This window comes from Pelobates fuscus, chromosome 3 (genome assembly GCF_036172605.1).
Source record: "Pelobates fuscus isolate aPelFus1 chromosome 3, aPelFus1.pri, whole genome shotgun sequence".
Classification (NCBI taxonomy): domain Eukaryota; kingdom Metazoa; phylum Chordata; class Amphibia; order Anura; family Pelobatidae; genus Pelobates; species Pelobates fuscus.
The window spans coordinates 81,350,543-81,361,022 of record NC_086319.1 but is presented as its reverse complement, the minus strand read 5'-3'; the positions used below and the strand labels follow the sequence as shown (position 1 = coordinate 81,361,022).

Genomic DNA, 10,480 nt, shown 5'->3' with positions numbered 1-10,480 from the left:
AACCTGCCCAAAGCTAACGCTTCTACCCGAACACACGCTCAATGATTCCAGAAAAGACTTGACACCCTCTAAAAGATCCTCAGAAGGCTTAACAGAAGACAACTCACCATCAGAACCTCTTGCCGCTGAAAGCCGTGAGGCCATATTCTGCCCGATGTCATCCAAGCCCTGGCGCGACGGCGCCTCCAGCCGTAAATCCACATCATGAGGTCTCACTCAGACCGTGGGCAACCGTCTTGGTGACCTGGAATGAGAAAAGGCTCTGGGTAGGCCATCTGACTCTCTCGCTGGGACCTGGGAAGAGACTTATGCCCGCTGCACCTGGCCTCCTAAACCCTATGTCCCTGACCACTTCCCACCATCGATTCCTCATAGCCACCCCGAGAACTCCCTCTAGATGAGCTTGATCTGCTGCACCTGCGTTCAGCAATCCTAACGGGGGATCCCAAGTTATGCGCCCGGGTAGCCACCCTGGGGGACCCCCCGCCGTGGCAGCCCACATGGTCCCTATGGCCACTCCGGGGTCTATAGTATTACCCGTGTTGCCCAGCACTCCCGGCATGACGTGATAGTCCTGAGTGCGGCACTCCTTGCCCACCCGTGATGGGGATCTGTCCCGCCACTCCATCACGTCCAACAACGCTCCCAGCGCCTTTATTGCCTGCAGCACAACCTGCCGTGGCTGTTACTGCCTTTCTCCCTCTAGCAGTTTGCCTAGATTCGTGCTCATTCCCGCAAATGCGGCCTACATGTAACATCCTGGAGTCCTGTTCGCGGGACAAACTGTCCTCCAGCTCGTGGCCCGAACGTGCGGCAGACACTCCTTGCACCTGTTTACTGCCCAAACGTTTGCCAGATCCAACCTTCTGTTCGCGGCCCAAAAGTTTGTCCACTCCCATACGCTCCTGTTTGCGGCCCGAAAGTACGCCTGCCTCCACGCTCGCCTGTTTGTGGCCCCAGCCACAACCTCCTGAACTCCCCCCGCCCACCACAGTCTCCGAGCTTGGGTTCAGGGATGGGCTTACCCTCCTGCTCCTGCTGGAGCCCGTGCTGGGGCTCAGACGTTGCGACGCCCAGGGCAAACTATATTTATAGAGATGTGCATTGCTCTGTCTATCCCGAGAAATGAGAGGAACTGGACGTGTATATGCACAAGCTGGTGGATCTGGGGCACAAATACGGTGGTGCGGCCTTCTATGATTACCACCGTTCATTTTCAGCAAAAGTGGCTGCAGTTCTGACTCAGTTTAACTTCAATATGGATTGGAGTAGACTAGATACTGAGTTATTCTACAGACATTTTGCAGGCCTCATGACAACGGCTTGTGCAGTTTGTGCGTCCACGTCACACTCGACGAACCTATGCCCTAACACGGCAGAAGTTTCTCAGGGCCTTTTAGTTCCATACACATCTACAAAATCAGAGAAGGTAATGAAGGATAAGCTGGGTCGGGACATTGTCTTTCTGGGCAAGTCTCAAATTTGCAATAATTTTAATGCTGGTACTTGTGGTTTTAGTTCTCTGCAGGTTATTGCACGGTTGCTGTTTCGGACTCATGCCAAGTCCATGTGTGCTACTAAATGTTCCCTAAACCCTACCTCACATGTATTAATGTTATGTATTTTGCTGAACTATTACAGTACCACCACTCACAACACCTGGTTAACTTTCTCATTGATGGGTTATCACAGGGGTTTCACACGGGTATCATACAGTTGCCACATGATACGCTGGAATGCAATAATTTGCAGACTGCGCTAGCAGATCCTGAATTGGTTGATAAACTAATCAAGACTGAGTGGGAACAGGGATTTGTTTTCGGGCCTTTTAGGTCCCCTTCTTTTACTTCTTCGAGGATAAATTCTTGGAGGACAAAGTAACTGGTAAATCTTCACATAAACACAGGTTGATCATTGACCTATCAGCACCACATTCCTCCACGGTCCCTAGTCTTAAATCCATCATACCCTCAGAAGAGTTCTCCTTGTAGTACTCCACCATTGACAATGCCATCTGTGACAAACGCTCCTTCCCAGGTACGTTTGCCACAGACTCCTGAAAGAGCCTGCTGGCTAGCCTCCTGCCCAAGGACTATGGACCATGTAAAAGACATGTTAAATGGCTTGGTTCGTGTAATTTCCCTATACCGTTCGGGAACCGAACAACCGCACGAACCAGGGACCACCCTAGTGCTTGTTAAACCCAATTGACACCTTGTAGTGATTTTCACCTCAGTGTTCTAATTGTTCATCTGGGTGGCCGTCGTTCGTATGAACGACCACGAGGTGGCGGACATTTTGTTCCCGCAAACGCAGGCAGTGGTGTTTGACCGTCGAGCTCCTGGAACTAAAATCGGACGCTGAAACTCCCGAACACCACTGGACTTCCATAATCGCCTGTGTTTGCTTCTGTACAACCTGGAAGGACACTGTTTGGTAGAATCGTTCGCATGGATGATCTCCACCAAACTGTGCGTGGCAGAGTCTCAATTTCAGAAGCCAAATGTGCTGTGTGAAGTATAAAACCAGTGCAATGGATTTTATAAATATAACAGCCAAAGCACCTCACTTTCCTGACACTTGTGGCTGCCGCTCCATGGACAAAATCACCCTCTATGAGTCCACGACAAATGAAAAAATGTTGGAGTCAGAAACGAACCAGACCAGTACCCATAAACTAAACAATAAATATAGGTATATAATGACACTGCGGAAGTCAAAAGAAGAAAAGAAAATCTCAGCATTAACAGTTCAGTGTGTTTATGTGAATTTTATTTCAAACCAATGACATGAATGTGGGTGTTGTATCTAATCTCAGTGCCATATATCCTCCCTCACCTTGCGTGGGTCTATATACTGCCCACTTCAATTTCTCCATTGCCAGCAATTGCATCCCTTTACTTTCAAATTGACCTGCACCCACATAAGCACTGTCCCCCACTTTCCACACTGCTACAGCTTTACGAAGTTGGGAGCAACTCAGTCTCCCTACCGGCCCGCAGCATCCAGTTATCGTGAGCCGCAAGGGCTGTAGCAGGTCTTTGCGTGTAACAAACTCAGATCTCAGTACGTGCTGTCTTGTGCTCCACATAAGTTAAAATCATTCCCTCTAGCTGAGAAGTTTGCAATCAATAAATGTTCATTAGCAGTATAAAAACTAGGAATTCTTATCCTTGTAAAGTATCACTATTAGCTTAAGGTTTACAGTCTATTAGCAGTATAAAAACTATGTAAGGGACCTGTGTGAGCTGGAGCTATAAAGGTCCTTCTGCCGGATAGGAACTAGATTTCTCACTGTGAGCTGTCTAGTTCCTATTCCTGTAAGGGACCTGTGTGAGCTGGAGCTATAAAGGTCCTTTTGCTGGACACATACAGTTAAAACATACTTTTTACCCAACTTTCATAACTCTAAAACCATACATCACATTCACATAAAAATTACATATTCACAATCAATCCATTCAGGGGAACAACATATTAAAAAAATGGCATGAATCAGACCAGGGGTTCAAAAGTTAGTAAAGTATCTTTTAAAACCCCCTGCCAGCATGGCTTTCCGACCCAAAACAGTTTCAGAATCTTCTAGCCTGGAGATAATTGAGAAGTAATTCAATTATCTCCCAGGACAGAGACAAGACTCCATTATGCACATGGTGAGCACAAAGCATTAAAATACTATAAAATACACAAAGTCACATTTTATACATAAAACACAGACATGTCACATATCCCCAGATAGCTGGGATCTGAGCACACAAAACTATCAAATAGCGCTCAGATCCTATTCACACAGTTCAATTGCCATGGAGCCGAAGTCTTTAACTACACGAATGGGCTCCATGGCATAGCTATCTGGGTTAACACATTCACATAAAGTCGGGTCCATAGTCCAAAGGCAAGAGGCGGGCAAGCAGCCCCCTCCAAGGACACGTGGCGAGGTCGGTTTCGCCACATAGGTATTACTATCCATGTAAGGGACCTGTGTGAGCTGGAACTGTAAAGGTCCATTTTTCTGGATAGGAACTAGATTTCTCACTGTGAACAATCTAGTTCCTATCCCTGTAAGAGACATGTGTGAGCTGGAGCTATAAAGGTCCTTCTGCTGGATAGGAACTAGATTTCTCACTGTGAGCTGTCTAGTTCCTATCCGTTAAGAGGACCCGAACACTATGGAGCAATAGGTCCTTTAGCAGGATAGGAACTAGCTCTCTCAGTGTGAGCAGGATAGTTCCTATCCCTACACAGGACTTGACCACTAGAGGCAAAAAGGTCCTTTAGCAGGACAGGAACTAGCTAACTCACTGTGAACTGTCTAGTTCCTATCCCTGTAAGGGACCATTGTTAGCTGAAGGTATAGAGGTCCCTTAGCAGTATAGGAACTAGGTATTACTGTCCCTGTAAGGGACCTGTGTGAGCTGGAGTTATAAAGGTCCTTTTGCCGGATAGGAACTAGATTTCTCACTGTGAACCGTCTAGTTCCTATCCCTATAAGAGACCTGTGTGAGCTGGAGCTATAAAGGTCCTTTTTCAGGATAGGAACTAGATTTCTCACTGTGAGCCGTCTAGTTCCTATCCTTTAAGAGGACCCGAACACTATGGAGCAATAGGTCCTTTAGCAGGATAAGAACTAGCTCTCAGTGTGAGCAGGATAGTTCCTATCCCTATACAGGACTTGACCACTAGGGGCAAAAAGGTCCTTTAGAGGGATAGGAACTAGCTCTCTCACACTGAGCAAGCTATTTCCTAGCCTCAGAAAGGACAGGGTCCTTCTACTGGATAGGAACTAGTCGCAACCTTTTTACAAGCTGTGGATCACATGACTTATTATTATTTTTTTGGTACAGTACAGTCTCCCCCTCCCTTATTACTTGGTACGCTCTTTCTTGCAGAGCGCGCCTCGCCCCCTTGAACGCTTGGTACGCTCTCCTCCTCGCTGCGCGCTCCCTGACTCCCTCGCTATGCTCCTCTCCGCCGCGCGCGCTCCCTAACCCCCCTGCTATGCTCCTCCCCGCTGCGCACTCCCGTGCAGCCTCTGAGCGGGTTTCCCTTGTCGGGGTCGCGCTCGTAACTTCTCGCGCGGAAAAAATCTGAGGAGGCCAGCGGTGAGGCGAAGCTGCGCGTATCGTTATGATATAGTGTTATGTTTTTTTTTTTATTTCTTCTTATGACTTTCCGTCCAGTTCGGACCAGCAGCTGTCATGGCAGTCCCTGCATGAGGAGTGACTAGTTAGCGGCAGGCAGGTTTCCTGAAGGCAGCCCCCCCCCCCCCCAGCTGGTGGAAGTGGAGGACATCCCCCCCCTATATCGGGTGAGTGTCAGGTAATGGCAGCCTGGAGTCACCCTGTCACTGCCATAACTGGCCAGGATACTGTGTAACTACATCTCCCATGATGCTCAGCCTGCTGCAAGGATGGCTGAGCATCATGGGAAATGTAGTTCAGCCAAGTGTAGCCTTCCCTGCCTCAATCTACTAAGCCTTCACTCAGTCCAAACTGTGAGTAATATCCTGCCTTCTAAAACACGTTAACAATACACAACTTCCCCAACATAGGGCCACTTGCTCACCTATAGAGGACTGGCTGGCTCTGGGACTACTCTGTACCATTATTATTGATATTTATATAGTGTTACAATATTCCTCAGCACTATACTTCGTTGTTATTATTATTGCCATTTATATTGCGCCAACCGATTCCGTAGCGCTCTACAATATTATAAAAGGGGGAATTAACTATAAATAGGACAGTTACAAAAAACTTACGGGAGCAATAGGTTGAAGAGGACTGCTCAATCGAGCTTACATTCTATAGGAGGTGGGGTGTAAAACACATTAGGACATATTAGTGACATGGAAATTAGTAGTAATATATGCTGGAAAAAAAATATCTGTATTTTGTATCTGTTTCTGCTGTTAATCCAAAGAATGTGGAAAAACAGTTTGTGTTTCATCAGGAAGGAAAGCTAAACAAATCCAAAAGCGTGATTTAAAGGGTTACTCCAAGCTCCATGGCCACTTCACTGATTGGAAGTGGTCATGGTCACGGTGTATGTGCAGTGTTTCACCTCGAAATGCTGCATATACTTACGTAGTTTAACCTCTTGGGTAACTCCACTTCCGACAGCGTCATATGGGTGTTATTAGCTAGCCCAGCAGCAAGAGTTCCAGGCTGGCTAATGTAAAATTGATCTAATTTATTTTGCACAGTGTGCCATACTTTTTCTTAGTGACCAGCTGATTCTCTCTTTCCACATTCCCCAACAGTTATTTTTCCAGTTCTGCTCTTTTGTCAAAAAATTATATTCCAATTCCCTTTTTACATCTCCACAATATCCTGTTTAGTGAGTAAACCCCTACACAATGTACATGTGCTGTCTATTTAAAGCAGTTGTAAACAAACTCTTGTTTGGTGCAAAATGAGGGTTAGATTAGGATGTTTCAATTGCATGAAAAATAAGTATTTTTGCCTACCTCTTCTCTCTCTTCACACCTGTATCATCCCAGCTAATAAAACACATTGCACCTCTTTACAGTGGATTATTTGTGTAGAATAGATAAGCTGATATGGTATTAAAAATACTTACTTTTCACTTAGTTAAAATGCCTCCCCGAAAAAGGAGAAGAAATGTCTCTGAAGAATCTGATTGGCAGTGCTCATCAAAAGAGGATGCCGGGACCGAGGGCAGTTCGGACGATTTTCCAGGGAGGAAGATTGGTGTAGAAAACCCGCTTATCGTAATTTCTGACAGTGAAGGAGAGGTATGTAATTTGAAAGTGACATCAAATACTTAGCTGTGTATTTAAAACAAAAAAAAAAATATCCATATTGTAAAATGTAGGGGAAATAGCCATACTGTGTCTATAGTAAAGTTATTTTGACATGCATTTAGCTTTTTGTTTTTTAGTTAATTATATTCATTGTTTGATACATGAACCTTGTAATTCTAAAATGGTTTCCAACTTGAAAGTCAATCTTCTAAATCAGTGGTTCCCAACCCAGTCCTTAAGCAACCCCTAACAGTCCAGGATTTTGAGATTACCCAGTTGTGTCTAAGGCATTTCGGCTTCCCTGGGCCGCATTGAGCAACGAGGTATTGTCATGGGCCACACATCAAATATATAATATAGTTAATGTATATACATAATAAAACTTTAAAAGCCCTCTTCTTTATTTTCAATTGTTTACTAGATAACTCACTTATGTGTGATTACCATGTGTAAGGATACCAAATTAGAGAACTATCTACTAAACACATACACATGTATGTACATATGCACACATAACCACATATATACACACTGTAATTGTGTATGTATGTGACTGTGCGTCTACATCTGGGATTATGTATGTGATTGGGTCTATGATTGTGTGCGTGTGTATAGGTCTGTGATTGTGTGTGCGTGTGTATTTAATCACACACATACATTCACAGACCTATACACACAATCACATATATACACATGCACACAATCATAGACCCACAGACACCTATACACACAGTCACAGACCCCCACACACATACATCCACAGGCCTATACACACAATCACATACAACCACAGACCCCCCCACACACACATGACCACAGATACAGACCCCCATACAATATACACATACACTACACACACACATAATCACAGATCTATACACTAGACGCATACATACATAAAAATCACATTCACACACATTTAGTAATTAAGTCGTCCACCCAGCCTCCCTACCTTGTTCTGGGAGGGCTGGGATGGATCCTCAGTCCCTAGTTGCCAGTGGCTGCTGCTGGGCTGGGATCTCTGTGGTCCTCCTGCACAGATCCCTTTCGCACCCAGTAGTGATGCCGAAGCCGGGATGACGTCCTATCCCGGCTGCTGGCTCACTACAGGGCGTGCGAGGAGGAAGAGCACAGTAAGTCAACTGCTCCCTGCTTCCCTCGCCGTGTGGCAACCCGGCCGGCAGATGGTCCGCATTACTAGCGTTTCCAGGCCGCCGGTTCGGCATGCCTGGTCTAAGGTATTTTTATAAAGGAAAAAAAAAACACTTTAGATACAACAGGGTAATCCCTAAATCCTGGACTGTTAGGGGGTACTTGAGGAATGGGTTGGGAACCACTGTTCTAAATGCATTAATTCAATGCATCTCTATAAGGAGATGGTGGTTGGCAAGGTGCAGCGTTTTGCCGTACATGTGCAATAGCCTCCCAATGATTTTCTATTGGGTTGATGATCTCAGCCATGGAAGTGGGGCCAGCCTTGGCAAGACCGGCACAGTGTGGGAGAAAAGGTGAGTGAAATCTTTTTACTGAGATCGAAGGGGGTCAGTAACCAAAACTGCGCAATAAGGACTTTAGTTTCTGGAATATACTTTGTATTCTTGACACTTTAGTGTTCCTTTAAATTTAAAATTAATTTTGAGTTTTTACTTTAGCGAATAACTTTGTTTGAGTTGAATAGAAAGGGAGAACCATACCAGCTATTTGTAGGTGTAAATTGTGCACATATCATAAGAGTGAAGTTACACAACCTTGTTTTATTTACGTTAATTTTGAGAGCACTATGCGTGATATCATGAGTTTTGTCAATCATTTTACATTAATGTATAGGTCAGGGGTTCCCAATTAATTTTTCCTATGGAACCCTTTGACATAGTGTATGAACATCTGACGCACCGATACACGGATACACACACCTTGACACAGTGTGTATCTGTGTGTCAAGGTGTGTATCTGTGTTTGTATGTGCTGATGTGTGTCAAGATGTGTATATCCGTGTTTGTATGTGCCAGTGTGTGTATCTCTGTGTCAGTGTATATATGTATCTTACACACACACACTGGCACATAGTGACACACAGATACACACACCTTGACACTCAGATACACACTGACACACACATCTTGACTCAAAAATACACACACACACACTCAGATACACACACTGACACACTCAGATTCACACACACTGACAAGCACACTGATGCACACTGGCACATACACACACTGACATACACACTTAGGTACACACAGTGACACATACACATACTCTTTGACAGACACACATACACTCTCACTGACTAACACAAACACTTTTACAGACACATACAAACACATATACATTCTCACAGACACGCACTCATACACTCTCACTGACAAACACACATATAATCTTTGACAGAAACAAACTCCCTTACAGACACACATACAATTTTTAGTTTTTTAAAAACAAATTACTCCACCCAGCCCCCCTACCTTTGGGAGTGCTTTCATGGAGTCTTTGTCTCATTGGCCCAGTGGGGCTGCTGGGCTGAGCGTGCGGTCCCTGGAGTTCAGTGGAGCGGCTGGCGTGCGGGCGGCGAGGGAGCAGTGATCTCCCTGTTCAGCTTCCTTGTGCGCCTCTCAGTTATGCCGGAGTGATGTAATATTCTGGCTCCAGCATCACGGCTGTGCGCGCGCACAAGGGAGCTGTGCGGGGAGATCTCTGCCCACTGCTCCCTCGCCGCCCGCGGCCTTTTAGTTGTGCAAATTTTGGCGGAGCCCTAATTGTGTTCTTGCGGAAAACACAATAGGGAAACGCTGATATAGGTGAACATTAATGTTTAACAATTTTCTTTTATATTAACTAAATGCAAATAACCAACTCATATCCACATTTCACAGAGAATATGCAATGATATTTGAAATCTAGAGATATATTTAATTAGCAGTTTAGTGAATTTAAAATATAATTGCAAAATTTAGGATGTTGTAATTGGGATGAAATAGAAAACAGTCACAATTTTTGAGTTATTTTTACAATCTGTGACTTGAGCTGAGTTGGACAAAGATGCACACCAGAGGGCACCAGACACAAGTTAAAATTAACATTAAAATGAGTGTAAACATACCACCATGGCATACACTGATCATCCAGACCATCAACACACCCGTCTGATATCCTGTAGGTTCCTTTCGTGCTGCCAAAAATGCTCTGATGCGTCGAGACATGGACTCCACAAGACCTCTGAATGTGTCCTGTGGTATCTGGCACCAACACATCAGCAGCATACCCTTTAACTCTTTAAAGTTGCAAGGTGGGGCCTTCATGTAAAGAATTTGTTGTTCCAGCCTATTCCACAGATGCTCAATTTGATTGAGGTCTGGGGAATTTGGAGGTCAAGGCAACATCTTGAACTCATTGTTATGTTCGTCAAACCATTCTGGAATTTTTTTTTACGGGTGCATTATCCTTCTGAAAGAGGCCACAGCCACCTGGGTACACCATTGCCATGCAGGGGTGTACGTGGTCTGCAACAGTCTCTAGGTGGTACTTGTCAATGTAACATCCACATGAATGCCAGGACTCAAGGTTTCCCAGCAGTACATTGCCCAGAGCATAATACTGCCTTATCCCATAGTCCATCCTGCGTCCATCTCTTCCCCAGGTAAGTGACAAACAATCTTGGCGATCCATCTGATTAAGAAAAACGTGATTCATCAGACCAGGCAACCTTCC

The 10,480-nt window shown here is 45.0% G+C and overlaps 1 protein-coding gene across 1 annotated transcript in view; it reads left to right on the top strand.

Moving 5' to 3' along the window:
* The first annotated feature begins 5,040 nt into the window (after nt 1-5,040).
* Nucleotides 5,041-10,480, top strand: part of UIMC1 (ubiquitin interaction motif containing 1) — an 85,606-nt gene continuing 80,166 nt past the window's right edge. The window contains 2 exon segments of the mRNA XM_063446155.1: nt 5,041-5,102; nt 6,594-6,757. Of these exon segments, the coding sequence (XP_063302225.1) occupies nt 6,599-6,757 (159 nt within the window). The 5' untranslated portion in view covers nt 5,041-5,102; nt 6,594-6,598.